The sequence below is a fragment of the Taudactylus pleione genome, unplaced genomic scaffold, assembly GCF_031769625.1.
Source record: "Taudactylus pleione unplaced genomic scaffold, aTauple2 ptg000256l, whole genome shotgun sequence".
NCBI classification, from domain to species: Eukaryota; Metazoa; Chordata; class Amphibia; order Anura; family Myobatrachidae; genus Taudactylus; species Taudactylus pleione.
The window spans coordinates 17,077,975-17,100,022 of record NW_028284658.1 but is presented as its reverse complement, the minus strand read 5'-3'; the positions used below and the strand labels follow the sequence as shown (position 1 = coordinate 17,100,022).

At 43.8% G+C, this 22,048-nt stretch overlaps 1 protein-coding gene across 3 annotated transcripts in view; it reads left to right on the top strand.

The window, feature by feature from the left end:
- Window positions 1-22,048, top strand: part of MTCL2 (microtubule crosslinking factor 2) — a 112,117-nt gene that overhangs the window by 15,126 nt on the left and 74,943 nt on the right. For all 3 annotated transcript variants that reach the window (XM_088480702.1, XM_088480701.1, XM_088480700.1), the window contains exons 2-3: window positions 6,143-6,367; window positions 21,872-22,030. In XM_088480702.1, coding sequence (XP_088336828.1) covers window positions 6,143-6,367; window positions 21,872-22,030 — 384 coding nt within the window. The remainder of the gene's footprint in view (window positions 1-6,142; window positions 6,368-21,871; window positions 22,031-22,048) is intronic.

Genomic DNA, 22,048 nt, shown 5'->3' with positions numbered 1-22,048 from the left:
TTAGGGGGGTCTTACAATTTTTTTAAGGAAAAATTCGTAACTTTCCGCAAATCCAACTTCGGAGTTTCCCGTTTTCGTTAATTTTATATTGAATACGGGTATAAGCGGGAGCGCGCCCGATACTTTAACGCAGGTAAAAACTCCTATATGAAACGTTAACTTCGACAGTGAAGTTAACGTTTCATATTGAATACCACTGGCATTTGGTAAACCTCAGTAACGCCACATGTCAAACATGACCACATTTGACATACGATGATAAACCGTGCTTGCACTTGGGCCCGGCGTGAGGTTGGTCAGTGACAGACACTTTGTTGACCCCAATGCTTTCAGTGGCTGTGGACATATATATAAGTAGAGGAGTCCATACTCAAGAAACGCAGCCTCATCTGTTCCCAACGTCAAATGCAAGTGGGTAGGGTGTTTTTTGGAACAGTCATTTCTAATCTAGGGATATGCGGTCAGGTGAGGCAGGTTAGCAGAGCCTTTCCTGTCATACTTGGGTATACTCCAAAGTTTTAACTATAAAAATGTAAAGAAAATATTATTATAAATGTTATCTTTGTATTCTAATTATTTTTATAGACAAAACTCTGGAGTAAAAAGTGTATGGCAGGTGAGGTACTGCCTCCCATCTACCTTTTCCGCACACCAAATTTCCAGCACTATATACTGCTACACCTTTGTATAATTCCCACATTAATCCTCAAGTTCATATATGTATATGTAAATCTGGTTCTGATAATAGTCGGTGCCTCCCCAGCCATTTACCTCACTGCACGTCACTGTTCATATCCCAAACTATTTGATTTGCTTAACTAGCATACACAACAAACTTGAATTATGCAGACTAGCATAAAAATTAAGGTGACTGGACAGGTGTGTATTTTCCCACAGTGAAATTATATATAAATTTCAGTTGTGGAAGAGACCTTAAGTGTTCCCATCCCTGCCCCAATCACACTACACAGCAAAAATAATTGACACTCTCCACCCAGCTTCATTTGTGAAATTATAAAGACAGTAGGGAATAGTAATCCTAAAGTGTAACGGGAAAATTCTATTTCCAGAACTTCACATACCGGTAAAACAGCCTGTTCTGCCACACAAATTTTATGGGGCAGTTTAATTTTCTAGGATAAAAAGCCTGGCTTTTCATTTAGAGAGACAAGGTGACAATCACTGACTGATCACGATTAGGAGCAGCTTTCCTAGCATTATTGCACTGTGACAACGAACATCATTTGTGCTCCTGAATTGTATATGGTTACATATACTCCTCCCTTTTTTTTTTTTTTTTTTTATAATTTTCTAGAATGTGCAGTCTTGAGTGTCTGCCTACATCACCATTTGTTATGGTATGGGCTACATTGCCCATCTTCCCTCGTACCTCTATCGAGGTGTGTCCGGGAGCTGGTGAGAACATACTCTGATAACCATCTCAAACACTAGCTTGCCGCTGCTGTTGGGCTCATTGTGAATTCACAAGTGAAGCTGATGGGTGCTTTTTTCTGTGATCGTGCATACATTCTATGTATAATGGGCATACATTTTGTATACATTTTTTTTTTTTTTTTCTTTTGCTACTTTCATTCGTATGCAAGAGAAAAACATTATTAAGGGTATTTGTGTTAAATTTAAATCAAACTTAATATAGCAAATGTATTTTTATCAAAACAAATGTTAACAAACTTTTCTTCGGCTTATGACCTGCTTGGATGTGTTTTTGGGTGTAAATTTGGCTTGGGTATGTAATACCACCAGACTGATGTCCGGCAGTTGAAATCCCGACGCCGGAAGGCTGGCAGATGAAGATCCCAACAGGGGAGGTAAGTAGGCTATCCCTAACCCTCCCGTAATGGTGCCTAACCCTAACCTTCCCCCAGGGGTGTCTAAATCTAACCCTACCAAGGTGGTGCCTAACACTAACTCCCCCCTCCTCCCCCGTGGTTAAGAGTTCCCGACGCCTGGCTTACTACCTACATTCGGTATGCTGGACATCGGGATTTCGTCGTGGGGCTAATGATAGGTGTCAGTATTTAGACTCCTGTCTTTAGTCCCATGCCGGCTTTCAGTGTGGGAAGTCGGTGGTTGGCATTTCGGCCGCCGGCTTCCTGACTACATCCCGTAAATATCCCTGATGTAATCCTGGTGATGCAGAACTGGGTGCACCATGAGATATGAGTAGTAAATACTCTATATCAGTGATTCCCAACCTCGGCCCTCAAGGCACACTAACAGTCCTGGTTTTAGTGATATCCATGCTTGTGGACAGATGGTTAAATCAAAATAACTGAGGTACTAATTAAGTCACTTGTGCTCAAGTATGGCTATCCCCAAAACCTGGACTGTTAGTGTGCCTTGAGAACCGTGGTTGGGAACCCCTGCTCTATATTTTAGCTTGTTTTTTATTTATTTGGCATATTCATCAAACTCTTTATGAGCCCTTAAGTTTAACTGTCTTTAGCATTAATGTATTTTAAATGTTCTGCCAATTTAATGAATATTCCTCTTTGTCTGGTCCACAATTTCAGTGACTATACAGAATATTTATCGTCGCTTACATCTGTGTGAGTGAGGGGACAGACCAATGTAAGATTACCTTGGTCTAAATCTTTTTGGCTGTGTGATTTATAATCGTGTTGAATATTTACTTGCAGCTAGATGTTGTGTTATATTCATGCTGAAACCTGTCCACGCTGAATTTTTTTGCATCAAATTAACATCCTATTCACCTTCCAGATTTGCTGATCTAGCAGACCGTATGCCTGTAGTCAGATTAACACTTTCATGGCATTGACACGGTATAAAGGGCCTGCCGCCAACCAATAACATAATGTGTAGCTCCATACTTTATTACTACCTAATACTTTGTTGCCATTTTAATCTTCGAGTTACTACATTGGCTGCCAGGTTCTTTAAGAAAAGGAAGCCATTTAATGTGCACACCCTAGTGTTACATCCTAAATGTCATTCAATGTAATGGGTATAAGATCATTGTATTGTGTAATGCAGTGATCAGTATGCGGAGGAGAAGCGAGAGACAGATTGTACAATGTTGCTTTGAATCATTTATTATGTGTACATCTTGGTAGTTGTGGTGCCAAGTTCATGGTAAACAGAGCTGTCCTGTCCAGGAGGTGAGAAGCTGTTGGCCTGTATGGGACAGCTGCCTGGGCCCCTCTCAATCTGTCGCTTCTCCTCCTCCTGCTCCTCCATGCATGAAAGCCCCTCCTGACCCCAGACCATAATCTCATTGTGTTTGATCATTGTACTAGGGAGTTCAGGTGTTCAGAGAATAAGGCTGGGCCACTGACATGATAATGCCGTTTCTTTATGTGTATGTGATGCATAATTAACGGTACGTGGAAGAAAAGTGCTAGGAAGTGTAAACTTTGGGGACAATTCAGTTGACTGCTGGACTTACTGCAGGGTTTTAGTTCCCAGGTTAAGGAGCCCGAAGCTATTCAATTACTGCCCGTTTTTAGCACGCGACTAGCCCCGAGGGTGCACACTAGTTACTTTCTATAATTTGATTCTGGATATCTTAACCCCTATATTTTAATAGTCTAATAAAGGTTACATTTTAATTTACATTACCTTTACATCACAAATACTATATAATATTTTACACAATGAGTGCCCCATAAAAGGAAATTATTCTACTTCGCATCTTTGCTAAATTTGTATAGTTGTGTGAACTTGATTGGACACAATATACATGCGGGAGTTGTAGTAAATGAATGATGTATGGATGCAGCTTATCTTTAACAAATATGTGCAAATGTATTTTTATATCAAGTCACAGTAAAGCAGGGTACACATTATGCGATATATCTTATGGATGGTGCCGTGTGTACGCCTGATTGCACATGCACGATGGTCATTCATCATATTGTCCGATCTGCTGTGCTTCCACCGATGGGATGGGACAATGCAGTGAACGACCCTGTCACATGCAGTATGTAATGGCACATTGCGTACACTGGATAGTGTGTACAGCATGTGTGTTGCATTGCACCGTCGCTTCTTGTAGTGTGTACCCAGTTTTAGCCTTATTCCTGGCTAGTCAAGCTGCAGGTGATTTATAGTAGCAGAATAGAACATATGGCATGTTCATCAAAGCTGTTTTGTATACAGGTCCTAATTTACATTTCCTGATGTCTTATCAATTTATTAAAACTTTGGGGGCAATTCAGTTGACTGCTGGACTTACTGCGGGGTTTTAGTTCCCAGGTTAAGGAGCCCGAAGCTATTCAATTACTGCCCGTTTTTATCACGCGACTAGCCCCGAGGGTGCACACTAATTTCTGCTAGCACCCTCCTGAGGTAAAAAGAGAAATCCGCTTTAACTAGTGCTTCCGGGGCTAGCCGTGATGTTACCGCCAGCGTTAGGTGCAAAGCTCTGGGCACTTAACCTGGGAGCTATAACTTGCCGCTGGTTTACCGCGGGAAGTAATTGAATAGCTCCGGGCACTTAACCAGGGAGCTAAAACCTCAGAGTAAAGCTGGCCATACACTGTGCAATAGGCACCGTGCGACGCGATTGGGGATCCGATGTCCGACATATCGGGCGGTCCCCACACACGGTGCGATCCGGTGGCCGACCGCCCAATATGCCGGCTCCCTCTCGCCCACCCGCAGAGCGCTGCATGGGATCGCACATCGCATCTCCAGATCGACTGAACCTGCAGTAAGATGTGGGAGTGCGATGTACGACCCCACGGGTGCGCGCTCTGTCCGATATCATGCCCACACACAGTACGATAGAGCAGCCAAATCATACCAATCTGTCGGATCGACTGCTTTATCGCACCGTGTATGGGTACCTTTAGTCCCATGGCTAATTGAAACGCCCCTTTTGTCTTTTACAGCCATGCTAACAACATTACATCTTCATTCAACAGAGATTAATGTGTGATTATAAAAAGCTAGCCTGTGTATCTTATGAAAGTGTATCTAATTACTCAGGACCCTGACCATGTTAGATGTAATAGTGTATAATGAGGTGTATGTAGTGTTGTTTGATAGCACTTTTCCTGCCTTCCGTTGACCTAACTAGCAATCAGAGTTCAGTGTTGAGCAGACTATAAGGCAATGCAGCAGGGAGAGCAAACACGCCTTTGATTACTGTCATTCACTTACACCACCCAGAGCTGTGTATTTGGTGGTAATGTAACCTGAATGTGGGTGGTTCGGTGGATAATTTGGGAAAGGTTCATGTCACCAGTGCCGTAGCTAGGGTAGTGTGGCCGATGCCATTGCACAGGTCAAGGGGCGCTGTTTGGGCCTGTCAAATTTCTGTTTATTATCATTCTCACTTGTAGCTTCCTCTTATTTCATCCCCAGCATCTCCTGGCCTCCCCTATCTCTTCCCTGGCCCTTCCCCATGAGGCCATTCCCCTTTTTTGGGTGCATCATGTCCCTTTGAAAAATTATGGGGGGGCGCCAGTGCTCTTTCTGGCACAGGGCACCAAAAAGTCTAGTTGCGGCTCTGCATGTCACTAAAACAATGGTTTAAACAAACCATCCATAAAGTAGGATTAGTGCAGAGGCAGGGAGACTGGAGGGTCCAGGATTTGGCAGTTTGTTGGGGGCTGACAGTTTGTTGCCTCTTGTAGTACCAAAGGATGAACGATGCAGAGCTGTAGTATCTCACTGTAAGTATCGGGGTCTTCGGGATTTCTCCTGCAGCCAGGTAGAAGATGGTGTAGCTGTGGACTATAAGCACATAATGCTTTGTTCTCAATAGCTGAAGTGGAAAGCTTATGGGTGGGATGGATTAACCTCTACAATTTCTCAAGAAAGCTGACAAGTTATAACCTTTACTTATGCAAAAGAACTTTGTGAAATTTGTAAATGACCAACATACATTTTATCATAACAGTATGTCTTTACCCTACCTTTTTAAAATCCTCAAGAATCTAATAATTGCAAGAATATTGCAACTTGTTGCTACTGCAGCAGCTGTACTTAAGTATGAAGTAGGTTACCTCTTTATCGGCTGCCGTTACATCTGCTTTTTGACGGATCTGTACCATCTCAGGAATAGAGCCTTTCTCTAGGCTCTTAGGATGCTTGTGTAATTGACCTTTTCAAACTATAGCCCCTTAACTTATTCCATATTTGTCTTTACTCTCAGGATGAGATCGAGGAACTGCGGTCGGAGATGCTGGAAATGAGAGATGTCTACATGGAGGAGGATGTGTATCAGCTACATGAACTCAGGCAGCAGCTGGAGCAAGTGCACAAAACATGCAGAATCCTGCAGTACAGACTAAAGAAAGCAGAGCGCAGAGGCCTGAGAGTGGCTCAGACAGGACAGGTGGACAGTGAACTCGTCAGCACCCTCGAGCAAGATGTCAAGGTAATCGTTGTCTGTGATTAGATGGATAAATGTATTGAGGCAAGTTTTGTAAGATGATGATCTGCTGAGCTAGTTCCAAAGAGTTGTGTTGTATGTTCCCAAATAAGGGAACACTGGCAAGGATCTATTGTAGCTGCGGCAAACTGACACAAGTTCATTATTTAAATGTGAAAAACGTGTGATGTGCAGCACACTAGTGTATCCCTGATTTTCTGGCCACTATGCAAACCGTAACAGTGATTGGTGGAAATTTAGTTGTGTGTAGGGTGAGAGCAGCCATTAGTAAAGCCCGACCTTCTTTGGTCTATAGGTGCAAGACCAATCATTACCAGTGCCTGACCTGGTTCATGTTCTAGGAGCCTTTTGATCTCATAGGGGGGAATTTAATTGAATGTGATGTTGAATAGCGTCGAGAATGAGTGCTCAGAGCTATTCAATTGGCTGCGCTGTTAACTGCTGACTAGAAGATTTCTGCTCGCATCCTCCTGAGGTGCGAGCAGAAATCTGACTAAACTAGTCCCGCGATGTTGGTTGTGGGGCTAACAAAATCGTGCTCGGCATTTAAGTCGGAAAATTTTGTTTACCACGACTAAACCCCTGGCATTAGGAGCAGTAAACTGCATCTCCCGACTTAAGTGCCGGAGGCGATGCGGACAGTTGATAAGCTCCAGGCACTTAATCCTGGCGCTATTCAACATCGCATTCACCCCATAGAATGGCATGTGCTTCATGTGCCATTTTATTGGTACATATAGCTTTACTTGAGCAGATGCTAAAGTGGAAGATAGGATGCGGTTAGGGGAGGGCAGCAGTTTTGTACAAAATGGGCTTGACAGGGCTCTAGGGTGTATACAGTGGGTGTCCACTGGGTCATACTGTAGTGGGTACTGTAATACACCATGGCAGCATGTATTCTGGTGAAGGGAGAATTATATATAGTATACCTTGCGTGATGAAGGTTAGTTAGTTTTTTTTTTTTTGTTTTTAATTATTCCCCAAGGCTTTTTTCTTCCCTTCACATAGAACAATTTGTTGTATTTGTGACACCATAGAGATGGAACATAACTGAAGGGTACATTGTATAATTAACGTTGGCAGCAACATCCTTTTATGTTTTTGTTTTACCAAATATAAAGAAACCGTAAACCTAAATCAAGATAGTGGATTATTCTATCAGACAGGTGACGTTCCCACAGTGTACTGCTGGTTGATGGTAAATGATGCATGTGTGTTAATTACATATTGACCTGTATGGCTGTACTGTATAGTTTTTGTACACTATTCTTGCCTTGCTGTTGGCGAAATGCTACTGTATCAGTCTCCAGTGTATTGCAGGAAACGGGGGCTCTTCCCTGGTTGCCTAGCAACTCTGAACAGGTCCCGGCCTGTGTTTACATTGCTGACTCCAGTCTTCCTATTTTGCATGGCTTTATTTTCCATTATTACACTGCTTCTGCACTGCCAGTTTCTCTCTCTTAAACAAAGACGCTCAGTATTTAGGAGGCCAACGGCTGTTAATATTTTGGTTGTGTGAAAGGAGGAAGGAGGGGGGCTGCAAGTACAAACTGTTTGTTGGTCCTTTGAGACCAACAAATAGAAATGCTCTGTTTTATATTAAATAGCATTCTACAACTTCTGTACTACTTTACATATTCACATATTTTATCACACTATGTTATTGTGGAGTTTAGAAAAATTTTGTTTGTTGGTAAATTATGCTTTAGGACTGATTTTATAAACATTCTGTTGAAATGTAATATCAACCCTGTTACATCTTTTTAAAGCTGGGTGCAGATATGTCTGCGGATGATGATGGTTGTTCAGTGTGTATGAACCACCATCTGTCTTCTGGCTGCGGGTCCCGCTGGCCGGGGGCGCGTCGCACCCCCTCCCCACGGCCTCTTCAGCAAGTGATCACCTGTACATACAGCACAATACCCCAATAGATCTGCAGATCTATTGGGCATCGGCTGTGCGGCAGAGCCAACGCAATATCGTTCACACATCGCTGGTGCACACTGCCCGATGGGCAACTGATATATTGGCCGATCAATTGATCGGCCAATATATCTGCCAGTGTGTACCCAGCATTAGAATCTTCTTTTTTTTTTTTTTTTTTTTTTAATCTTTACTCGCTAATATTATTCAAGGGAAATGCAGAAGCCACAATCTGCATGGCTTGCAGCATCATAATGAAATCCCTATCATTACTATTCCATATGCTAGACCTAATGCGAAGAATAACCCCACCGCACATACTTGGGAGATTACCGTAGTAAAATGAATGCTTGCTGCTCCGTGAGGGGCGTGTCCTACTCCGCCCAAGGGGTGTGTCTAGATTTACCCATGTGGAGCATCTGTTGCTGCTCAGGGATGTGTCCAGCACCCACAGGTGAAACCTATAGTATGAGTATTGTATTTTTTTTTTTCTTCTTCGGGGTCCATGGGGTCCACCGCCATCACATTGGGGTTTATGGATTCATCCAGGCACCAAACAGTTAATCCAAGCTCTCAGGATGCACTAGGTCCTCCCCCATATACCCCGCCCCTGGTCACAGGGCGTCAGTTGTTCTGTTTGGTGCGAGAAGGCACCACACTAACAGTGGGGCTGCTGGAGCAGTCCCGAAGACCAAGTTTGTTTTTTGTTTTTTATTATTTACTTTAAAGTAGGCGGCATGGGTTCCCTGGTGGAACCACGCGCCAATAGACGCACGGGTTCCTGCTCCATCTACCCCCGCCGGCGCTGCAACGCTAGTCTCGGCTAGTGCTTTCGACAGGGGCTTAGACTCTGGACCGCGACCGGGACGGGGATGCAGTTGAGTAGGACCGTGGGCGGCCGCTGATGCCACGGTTACGAGCGGTCCGTCCTCCGGCATAGAGACTGGCCGGGGGACTGCTGTGTGGGCAGCCAGTCTACCTGGGTCTGCTTTCACAGGACCACCGGGATGTAAAGTCTGGCAGCCGGGGGGGAAGTATGGCGGCGGCCATGTCAGTTGCCGGGTGGTCCATGCAGCATAGAGGAGGTACGCTTCCCCGGCGGCCCTTCCCCCAACCCGAACTACGGCCCTCCTGAGGTCCCGCTTTTGGGTTGCTCCACCCAGCTTCCTATTTGAGTCAGCTACAGACCACACTCAGTGCTCTCTATGGCTGTTGCTCAGGAAGCATTGGGTCAGTCTTCCTGTATACTTCTCCTTTGGGATCATTTATACAGAAGCTCCATATATGCTACTAGGCTTTGCTGATTATAGTGCATGGAGCCCAAACAAATTGCATAGACTCCGCTAAGTATATATGCATTGTTTGTGACCTGTGAAACTGGGTGCTTACATTTCATTGCAGTTTCTTTTCCTGCAGCCGGTGTGTGGGGTGGGGAGATATATAGATATAGATAGATATATATATATATATATATATATATATATATATATTATATTATATCTCATACAAACTCGGCACTCACATGCTTTTCAAACTGCAATTCCTTTAAACATAGGGAATGTTTGTTCCAAAATATTGCAATAATTTGTTAAGCTGACCACCGCTTCACGGTCGTTCCCACCTGGCCAGTCCCTACACTGATAAATAAACTTGATCTGCCACCTTTGGCTCAAGCTTGCATACATTTCATTACTGTTTCTTTCCCTGCAGCCGGTGTGTGGGGTGGGGTCACATATATATATATTTTAGACTTTAAAATATGTCAAAAGATTCTGAAAGGCAGGTGGCTGAGGCCCCTCTTTTGATATCATGTGTAGCCTGTAAGGCAGGTTTGTCCGCTCAGGACTTTGTGCAAAATGGCTTATGTGTTCGCTGTTTTAGAGAGTCTCCACAGCAATCAAATTTGCCACCATCGGGTCAGGAACCCCCTTGGGCTGCTTTTTCCCAGATCATGGCCCAGGTGGCCGAAAGATTGGCAGTTCCAGCTGCTCCGGGGATGAAAGTTCAGCAGCAATTGCAGCCAGCTGTATTTATGCCTCCTATGTTGCCATCTTCGATGGATATGTATGCGCGTGGGCAAGCAGGCCCTTCGTCGTCTTTGACTTTTCAGCAGCCGCCTCAGATAGCCAAACCTGTACAGCCAAAAGCTAGAAGGCGTTTGGCTACGCAGGCAAGTCAGGACACAGATTCTGATTGTCTTCTGAGGAGGATGAAGTATCCTCTCAGGAGGTACACTCAGGGATCTCTCTCCACAGAAGAGGGGGATCTATTCCCAGTGGCTGATGTCCTTTTCTTAATTAGGGTGGTCAAAGCGGTTTTGAATATCGAGGAGGCAGAACCTATACATAAGAAGGCTCCGGTGTTTAAACGCCAGAGGCTGGTCAAAGCGGAGTTTCCCGGGTCGGAGCATTTATCCGGAACTTTTGGGCGAAGCTTGGAAGGCTCCAGACAAGAGGTTCCATGTGGCTAAAAAGATTTCGGCTTTATATCCGTTTTCTTCTCAGCAGTGTTCTAAATGGGAGGTTCAACCATCAGTGGATACGCATGTGGTACATTTAATGAAGTCTTCCAGTTTACCAGTACCTTCAGCCTGTTCCCTTAAACATCCTACTGATAGGAGGCTGGACGGTTGCCTTAAGACGATTTTTTTCAATCTCAGGGGCAGCTACCTGGCCGGCAATGGCTACAGCCTGGGTGGCTAGAGCCATAGAAGAATGGATGAAGGCTTTGGCTGAATCCTTGTCTGAGTTGTCCAAAGAACAGCAGGATATAGTTTCCTATGTGAAGTAAGCTTCTTCTTACCTTGGAGAGGCAGCTCTAGATGCAGGAATATTGTCCGCCAGTGCTTCAGCAGCCTCTGTGGTCGCTCGTAGAGCATTATGGTTAAGAGATTGGAAGGCTGATTCAGGATCCAAGAAGGCCTTAGAGTCTCTACCCTTCACAGGTGGAGTCCTTTTCGGTTCAGAATTGGACAAAATTGTAGCCTCGGTGGCAGCCTCTAAGGCTGCAGGGTTACCCTCAGCATCAGGGTCTAGACAAAGGTCTTCTACCTTTCGTACCTTTCAGCCTCAGGGGAAGGTCAGAGGGCAGCCTTTTGGTAGAGCAGGTGTTGGTAGAAAGCCATCACCTAAAAAGCCCTGGCAAACCAAATGCCCGGGTTCCAAGCCACAGGATAAACCCGTGGCCTGATGGGACGGGCCTCCCCCTGGGGGATCCCAGGGTAGGAGGCCGACTTCTTCGGTTTTCGAACGTCTGGCGTCTCACAACAACAGATGCCTGGGTTCGGGAAATAGTTTCCCAGGGTTATGCCCTAACGTTTTGGAGAAGTCCGCCCCAAAGGTTTTTTTCCGTACTCCTGCCTGTGGGGTCGGTGAAGGCATTGGCTATACAGCAAGTTGTTCACTCCCTGTTGAAGACGGGTGATTGTCCGAGTGCCACAGGAACAGATTCAAAAAGGGTTTTATTCCAACCTGTTTCTGGTTCGGAAGCCAAATGGGTCTTTCCGACCAATTCTAAATTTAAGGGACCTCAATATGTTCATACGGGTACCCAGGTTTCATATGGAGACCCTGAAGTCCATAGTATTAGCCTTGGAACCGGGGGACTTCATGGTATCCCTCGATATTCAAGACGCTTATTTACATGTGCCCATTGTGGTATCCCATCAACAGTTTCTGCGGTTTGCAGTAGGGCAGGACCATTTTCAGTTTCAGGCATTACCGTTCGGCCTGTCCACAGCCCCCCGGGTTTTTACCAAAGTCATGGCGGTGATAATGGTAGCCCTCAGGCGCCAGGGCATCAGAGTTTTGCCCTACCTAGACGATCTCCTTCTGCTAGGGCAGTCTCCGCAGGAGTTGATGAGGCATCTCGAGATGACAATCTCTTGTTTGCAGAGGCACGGTTGGATTGTGAACTGTAAGAAATCCTTCCTTCAACCAGCACAACAGTTGGTGCACTTAGGAGCACGGCTGGACTCTGTAAAGCAGAGATTGTATTTACCGGAAGAGAAGATTGCGGTCCTACAGGGGCGCATACGCAATCTTTTACACAACAGGCAAGTATCAGTGCATGCGGCCATGCGAGTGCTGGGGTCAATGGTATCCACCTTCAGCATGGTGCAATATGCACAGTTCCACTCCCGGCTGTTGCAACGGTGGGTTCTCTCACGCTGGAACAGGGATTATCGGTCGATAAAATCTCAGAAGATCTACCTTTCCCCAGAGGTCAGGTTGTCCCTGTCCTGGTGGCTACTAACGGACCACCTCAACCAGGGTCGGCCGTATTGGATATCGGTTTGGACTCTCCTCTCCACCGATGCCAGTCTTCGGGGTTGGGGAGCAGTGTTAGGCCCGCATGTCTTCCAGGGAAGATGGACAAGGGCAGAAAGTTGTCTACCCATAAATGTACTGGAACTGAGGGCAGTTTTCAGGGCCCAGGATCTTGTGCACGGCAGGCCGGTGCAAGTACAGTCCGACAATGTTACCACGGTAGCTTACCTAAATCGGCAGGGAGGCACCCTAAGTCGGGGTGTCAAGGATCCTAGTATGGCCAGAACGTCATCTTCCTGCGATAACGGCAGTTTTTGTACCAGGGGTACAAAATGTGGAGGCAGACTTTCTAAGTCGGCAGGACATAGACGCGGGGGAGTGGCTCTTCACCCGCAGGTATTCCAGGTCTTGGTAGACAGATGGGGTCTTTCAGAGATAGACCTTATGGCCTCAAATCGCAACCACAAGGTCCCCAGGTACGGGTCCAGGACCAGGGACCCACGGGCTGACTTCACGGATGCGTTGTCAGTAAGGTGGAAGTTCGGGCTGGCGTATCTTTTTCCGCCTCTAGCTCTTCTTCCCAGGGTGGTCAGAAAACTCAAACAAGAATACACCATGTTGATATTGATAGCCCCTGCTTGGCCCAGGCGCCATTAGTTCACCGATCTACAAAACCTCTCAGTGGACACGCCTTGGCCACTTCCTCTCAGGCGTGATCTGCTGCTGCAGGGTCCCTGCTGGTATCCGGATCTCCCTCGGTTAGTTTTGACGGCATTGCTCTTGAGGCCTCCTTGTTAAGAGCCAAAGGATTGTGAGAGCCAGTTATAAAGACCATGATGAGGGCACGAAAGCCTTCTTCGGCCCAGGTTTACTATAGGGTTTGGCAAGCTTTTTTTCAGTGGTGTAAACTGAGAAAATGTGATCCTAGTGTGTTTAGGATCTCCCGAGTACTCGCTTTTTTCCAGTCAGGGTTAGAGCGGGGTCTTCGCCTGGCCTCCCTAAGAGTGCAGGCTTCTGTGTTTGGAGTTTTGTTCCAGCGTAGGGTTGCTTCGTTGCCTGATGTAAAAACCTTTTTTCAGGGGGTTTTGAGGGTGCAGCCTCCGTTTGTTCCTCTGGTAGCACCATGGGACCTGTCTTTAGTTCTTAAAGCTTTACAGGTTTCCCCCTTTGAGCCATTGGAGTCGGTAGATCTCAAATGGTTAACAGCAAAAACACTTTTTCTTTTGGTCATTGCTTTTGCTCATAGGGTGTCTGACCTGGCAGCCTTGTCAGTTCGCTCTCCTTTTCTAGTTTTCCACCAGGATAGAGCGGTGCTGTGGACCCGAGCAGGATATCTCCCTAAGGTGGTATCACGATTTCATATAAACAAAGAAATTGTGGAATTGTGGTCCCAGCTTTTCATGTGTCAGGGCTGTCCTTAGGTGAGGCTTCCCTGGATGTTGTGCGTGCTTTACGTATTTACGTGGAGCGCACCAGCAAGTTGAGGAAGTCTGATTTTTCTTTTTGTTCTTTATGGCTGCTATAAGCGGGGATGGCCAGCCAATAAGCAGACTTTAGCAAGATTGCATCGTATGACCATATCACAGGCATATACTCAGGTGGGTCGTAGGGTGCCAGACTCGATCAGGTCACACACTACGCGGTCTGTGGGTCCTTCATGGGCAGCCCGCTGGGGCGCGTCTGCGGAACAATTGTGTAAGGCAGCCACGTGGTCGTCTGTCGACACCTTTATAAAATATTATGCATTTGACACCTTTGCCTCTCAGGATGCCTCCTTTGGGCGCAGGATCCTCCTTCGAGACACAGGAGCGTTCCCGCCCTTAGGGGTACTGCTTGGGTATATCCCCAATGTGATGGCTGTGGACCCCATGGACCCCAAAGAAGAAAATAGGAGTTATGGTATGACATACCTTTTGTTAACGTCTTCTTTTTTTCGAGGTCCATGGGGTCCACAGGACACCCACCCTAACGCACCTAGTGTTAATGGGTAGTTTTGTTGTATCTCTTAAGTGTTTCCCTCGTTGTGAGAGAATGTCTAGAGAACATATGTCCTTCCTTCTTACCTCCTTTTTTTTTTTGCCTTCTCGTGGTGGGCTTTGTGACAAACTGATGCCCTGTGACCAGGGGCGGGGTATATGGGGGAGGACCTAGTGCATCCTGGGAGCTGAGAGCTTGGATTAACTGTTTGGGGTTTATGGATTCATCCAGGCACCAATGTGATGGCTGTGGACCCCATGGACCTCGAAGAAAAGGAGTTAACAAAGGTATGTCATACCATAACTCCTATTTTATTTTTTTTTATTTTTATGAGCGGAGATCTTCTTAACAACTTGCCGTCCACTGAATCATGCAAAAAATATAATTATGTGGAAAAGTCACATTTTAATTTTAGATGACAATTTTGCTTTTGTTTCAGTAAAAAGTTGTGCGGGATCCCTGCTGCCAAGCTTTAGCCATGTTGTGCTGCTAATATGCAAAAATAAATCCATACATTCACTTTAGTGGGACAGTAAGAGACAATTGAAGTCAAACTGCAGCAACATGAAAATAACTTTGCACTATGCGTTCATGTGATGACAGGTTATTACCTAATACAAAACTGACAATAATGCAATTAATTGCAGATAGCGCACACTGCTTGTTTGTTACAAGAAAAGATGAAAAAACAGCATATAATGTTCAATATTAACTTAATCTATTCTGCAGAGGTCCTTTGCAGATTGAAACAGGATAGCTCAGCATTGAAGATTCAATAGTTTTTTTTTTTTTTTTTTCTTTTTACATGTAGCTCTTGCACAATAACAATATACTGATTTAAGGGAGTGCAAAAAATGTGTATCACAAGTAATATTAATTTAAAATTCAATTTATTAATTACAATCACAGAGTAAATATGGTAAAAAATTATCTAAATAAAATTAAGACTCTGTACATTATTACCAGTATATGCTGTATTCTTGCAAAATTCAGTGAACGTTATTACTTAATGTCACTCATAAATTTATTTTTTTAGTGATGGACGATCGTGATGCGATTTACAATTACCCATGACTTCTCGCGCATGTAACGCACCAAAAAGATCGGGTTAGCAACACAAAGTGGCTAAATCCGTCTAAAGTCCTGGTTAGGCCCAAATCACAGACTTTTAGCACAGTGTATGTGCCTGAGACTCTCTCGTCTAAATAAAGCGATAATTGAATTGCTCCGTCTGGCGCCCATTACTTAAAGCCCCGTAAAAAACAAACAATTCTCTCCAATTTCATTGTTTTGTTAAATGAATATCTACTTGTGGTGCACTTTTTTTTTTTTTTTTTTTTTTCTTTTGCTCTCCTCCAAAATCCCTATATTGTGTCTGTAAGCAGTGACCCCCATAATTGGGAGCAGCAAGAAAGAAAGTGTGGCCAGTTTTTTGTGCGCCCAATTTTATTTTTTTCCTTTATACTTACACAGGCTGGAATCTGGGTCAGTCGGCAGTATTAATAAGGCAGAGCATGGTTGGCGGATCCACGGCACTGCTGGCTGAATTATAGAAGACCCTGTGAAGTTATAACATCATGTAATTCCACAACATCAGGCCAATTGCGCAAGTGCTGCCAGAATTTTCAGGGAGGGCACATAGAATGAGGGAGCTTTGCTTACCAATAGGGAGTCCACAAAGTGTCCCAATAATCTGGAAGTCATATGAACATTCTGGGAGGGTATATAGAATGAGGGAGCTTTGCTTACCAATAAGGAGTCCACAAAGTGTCCCAATAATCTGGAAGTCATATGAACATTCTGGGAGGGTATATAGAATGAGGGAGCTTTGCTTACCAATAGGGAGTCCACAAAGTGTCCCAATAATCTGGAAGTCTTCTGAACATTCTGGGAGGGTATATAGAATGAGGGAGCTTTGCTTACCAATAGGGAGTCCACAAAGTGTCCCAATAATCTGGAAGTCTTCTGAACATTCTGGGAGGGTATATAGAATGAGGGAGCTTTGCTTACCAATAGGGAGTCCACAAAGTGTCCCAATAATCTGGAAGTCTTCTGAACATTCTGGGAGGGTAGACAACCATGTCTCAGCTATCAAGAATGTAAGATACATGTATACTGATTTCTAAGTGTATTTATAGATTTAGGAAATGTCCATACATACAACTAATGATATTAATTTCTTTACAGCTATGAATGGATGTGCAGCAAGTTGGGTAAAACAAAATTTAGAAATGTATTTATATTAATGAATGAAAAAGCTGGATCTCAGAAGTGGATAGTTGTTTGGTTGGGATCATGCTTGAGCATGCATTCTAGTTGCAGGGTACATGTTTTATATCATAGCTCTTCACTCAGTTATTGGGCCTAGGTAATATGTGCATATATGTGACAACACATTCAGAGAATTATACAATATTATGTTCCGAAATTCAGACAAATGAAAAACCATTCCTTAAACTTACTAATCCTACAGAAATATTACTGAATATTGACTGACATATAATGAAGAACTTGATCCAAGCACATTTGAGCTGTAATTGTGATTTTATTTTCTTTCACTTCTAAATCCCCAACATAATATGCTGTGCTGTATATTGAGGGATCAGTGGTGCAAAGAAATGACATGAATGTAATCCAGCTGCGTGCTGGCAACATCTCCGGACGATAACTCTAGCAGCTGGAATACTGGTATTGCTGTCTATTTCATCATCCAATAGCTGAGCGCCAGTAGGAAAGCCCAGCTCCCTTACTGCCTTGTGATGGCATTCCTAACACTAAGCAGACCAGCCGTGCACACAGAAAACACTCCTTTCTTTGTGTCCCAGTTCTACTGGGATTCCTGCAATGTGGGCTGCTAGCTATTGCTCTTATATGTTCAACCATATATTAGGGAGAACAAATGTATTTTCCTTTTTATGTTGTTTGTGAGCATTACTTTTTTTTTTTTTTGCATTCAATCAAATTCCAGTATCAAAATTTTTTTTATCCAGTTCACAACCAAGGTTTTGACACCAGCCCCAACCAAGGAGACCTTGAACAAAGAGGAGGAATACATGCTTCTATGTAAAGAGGCAAATGAGGTGACTCATGGAAAATGACAGCACAAACCCTATGTAGGAAGTAATTAGCTGAGACTATCAGGTTCATGCTTGGTTCACATCTGCAGCCATATTAAACATCATTATTATTATTATTAGGTACCTGTCTCCTGCATACAGGGAAGGCAGCTATTTTGTGGGCTAAACTCAGTGTGACCTCACTGCGCCATAAGGCACAATATGTCTGCCCCCACTGACTCCGGGTACACCCAAGTAAGAGCTGCATGGGGCACCTTTTTCTTTTATATTAGTCAAATGTATTTTCTTCCTCTTCCTTGCATAGAATATAGTAATGGCACTGTAGTTTTGCAGGATGCTGTAGTAGAAAATAAGTGGGGGTGGGTTTGGGAGGGGGATGTACAATCATCAGCCATAACATTAAAACCGCTGACAGGTAAAGTGAATAACATTGATTATCTTGTCACAATGGTACCTGTCAAGGGATTGGATATATTAGGCAGCAAGTAAACAGTCAGATCTTGAAGTTGATGTGTTGGAAGGAGAAAATATGGGTAAGCCTAATGGTGCGTACACACATAGCAATTTTAAAGAACGATTTAAATGATAATTATATCGTTTATCGTTCAGATCGCTCATTTAAAATGACCCTACCAACTTGCCATCGATCAGCGATGCGTGGCCACGTATGGACGGTAGCGATATCGTCCATCGGCTGTGCATGCCGGTCAACTTGCTCGATCTCGAGCAAGTTGCTATAGGGACCCACGATCGTTTATCACGAGTCGCTATAGTCGCCGGTAAGTATGTGGTGTGCTGGGTAATCGATATCAATCACCCAGCACACCAGGGAGGGTGCATGTCGATCAGCCAGCAATATCGTATCGCTGGCTGATCGCTACGTGTATACGCACCATAAGGATCTGAGCGACTTTGACAAGGGCCAAATTGTGATGGCTAGACGACTGAGTCACAGCATCTTCAAAACAGCAGGTGTTCCCAGTATACAGTTTAGTACCTACCAAAAGTGGTCCAAGGAAGTACAACTGATGAACTGACGACAATGTCATGGGCACCCAAGTCTCATTGATGCATGTGGGGAGTGAAGGCTATCCTATCTGGTCAGATCCCATAGAAAAGCTAATGTAGCACAAATTGCTGTTAATGGTGGCTATATTAGAAAGTTGACAGAACACACAGTGCACGGCAACTTGCATATGGGGCTATGTAGGAGCAGACCTTTTGGAGTGCCTATGCTGACTCTTCACCACTGCCGAAAATGCCTAAAATGGGCATGTGAGCATTAGAACTGGACCATGAAGCAGTGGAAGAAGGTGACTTGGTCTGATGAATCACACTTTCTTTTACATCCTGTGGATGACTGGATGTGTTTGTGTGATTTACCTGGGTAAGAGATGGCATCAGCATGAACTAAAGGAAGAAGGTCACCCAGCAGTGACCGTGTGATGCTCTGGGCGATGTTCTTCTAAGAAGTCTCTTCATGGCAGTGCCCTCTTTCAGCAGGGTAATGCTCCTAGGCACACTGCAAAAACCTGCTCAGGAATGGTTTCGAGGAACATGACAAAGAGTTCAAGGTGTTGATATGGCCTCCAAATTCCCCAGGTCTCAATCCGATCAATCATCTGTGGGATATGCTGGAAAAACAAGTCTGAGCTATCTATTTAAAGGATTTCAAGGATCTGCTACTAACGTCTTGGTGCCAGATATCACAGGACACCTTCAGAGGTATTGAGGAGTCCATGCATTGGAGGCACAAGGGGGACTTGCACAATATCAGGCAGTTGGTTTTAATGTTATGGCTGGGTGTATATAATAAAATGTATGGCGCTTCTGGAGAAAATGAGTAGCTAGATAAATTGGTGGTCTTCATATTGTTAACAAGCCACTTTAATATTGGGGCTTATAAACTGCACACTAAATTGAATAGCTCCGGGAACTCCTTCACAGTGCTATTAACAGTGCGCTGAATTGAATTGCCCCCTTAGAGTGTACATAGGTGTGCTGGGCTAAAAAGTTGCCTTTAATTTGAACCATTCACCGTTTATAAAACATTCTATCTCTGTATTACCATTATTGGCAGGGAGTGTTTAAATGTCTGACAGTATGTATACTTATATATGACCTGACATCCTTTCCCAGGGAGTCTATAGCTGATTTTTGTGGGTGACCTATACGAATGCCCCTAGTTTGTAAACTGGTACATAAAATGTCACATGCAAAATAAAACCTGCAGCTGGTGCACTTTTTTTTATTTTTTTTTTGTTTGTTTCTAGTCTATAAATGTGAGATGGGTTCAGTTCAGATAACAAATTCCGTATGTAGGTAGGTAGCACTTCTATAAATGTCATGCAGGAGGACAACCACTTTTCCGGAAAAGGAATCTCATTCCTGTTTGTTCTGTGCTCCAGTTTTCATAAATATCCCTGGTTATCTGCCAGTAGATTTGATCATCCCAGCTGTCTAAAAAAAAAATGACTCATTGGATTTTTCAGGCATGCATTTTGTACTTCCATATTTCATATTTGTGGAAAATACATGATCTTGGTGCACAGTAAATACTAAGCCAAAATCACCAACACAATATTATCTCGCTCTGTATCCTGAGACCATTCATGTGTGGGGTTGCTTCTCAGCCAAGGGAGTGGGCTCACTCACAATTTTGCCTAAGAACACACCCATGAATAAAGAACTGTACCAAAACATCATCCAAGAGCAACTTCTCCCTAATCTAAGAACAGTTTGGCAAAAGTGATAACTAAGTGGCTTGGGGAACAAAACATCTAAATTTTGGGTCCATAGCCAGGAATCTCCCCGACCTTAATCCCATTGAGAACTTGTGGTCAATCCTCAAAAGGCGGGTGGAGAAACAAAAACCCACAAATTCTGTCAAACTCCAAGCATTGATTAGGCAAGAATGGGCGGCCATCAGTCAGTATGTGGCCCAGAAGTTGATTGGCAGCATGCCAGGGCGAATTGCAGAGGTCTTGAAAAAGAAGGGTCAACACTGCAAATATTGACTCTTTGCATGTAATTGTCAATAAAATTCTTTTGACACTTATGAAATGCTTGTAATTTTACTTCAGTATACCATAGTAACATCTGACAAAAATGTCTAAAAGCACTGAAGCAGCAACTTTGTGAAAACCGATACTTGTGTCATTCTGAAAACTTTTGGCCATAGCTGTAGATGTGTAGGCTGGAAATGTGACGTAATGTGTTATGTCTGAATTATATTGCACTTAAGAATTGACTTAGAAGTAATATAGAGGTGGGAAGTACACAAAGATTATTGGGGTGTTTTCTGAGGAGGAGACATGAGACAGAGGCCCCAATGTAATAATCTGCTTTAAATTTTGAAACTACATTGCCGAAAAGTCACCGCTGCTTGCTACTCAGGCTATTACATTTGGGCCAGAATGTTGAACAGTTCTCCTGATGATCATAGTTTGAAGGATACACTTTTTAATTCTGAATTTTGAAGAGTTTGAGCACAACTGTGTTCTAGGCCCATGTGGTAAAGAGGACACTAGAGAGAGATGACAAAACAACAAAAACTATTTGGTGGAGAGAAATGTGGGTGACGGTACAGAATTACATTGTACTTGCATGACAGTAAACCCCATAGGAGAAAATACTGAATCAATGCTTATACGCTGTCAACATTACATTTAACTTTCATTCACAGGCGGTCATTCCTGTGGAATACATCCGTTATTTCCACAGTGGCTAGTCGAAACGAGAATCCCGCTGCCAGTATTCTGACACTGGTGTACTGCTACTTCAAGCCTTTAATTGTGCAGACAGTCTAACTTTAAACATGCTGGTAAAGCAGAATGTTAAAAAAAAAAAGTTATAACGGGCATACCAGCATTGTGCCAGCAGTCTTGTTTTGACTAGTCACTGTCAAACAAAATGATTACATACCAAACCCGCTAACAAAAGATCTCCGTTCTACACTAAAGTATTTGTTATTAAGTGAGCTCTTCTTATAAGTAGGGCACTATAATGTGGATAGATATTTCTGTTACCTGTTCTACTAGCTTTTGTTTTAGTATAATTCGATACGTTTGTATTCTATATACTGGATGTCTTTGCTGGCAAATCCATTTGCCTTTAATTTTGTCTTTCTGTATATTCTGTTTTTATATCCAACTGTGTAATCCAGGGTCTTCTTTGAATCTAAATAATAAGTTTAAAAATGTATTTTCTAGAATTACTGATTTTATTCTAAATCTATATCTCAGGTGGCCAAAGATGTCTCTGTGCGTCTCCACAATGAGCTGGAGGGAGTGGAGAAGAAGAGGGTAAAGCTGGAAGAGGAGAATGAATTCTTGCGTCAACGGTTGATAGAAACAGACCTGGCCAAACAAGTGCTACAGAATGAGATGGACAAGTCAAAGGAAGTAAGAGATCTCATTTCA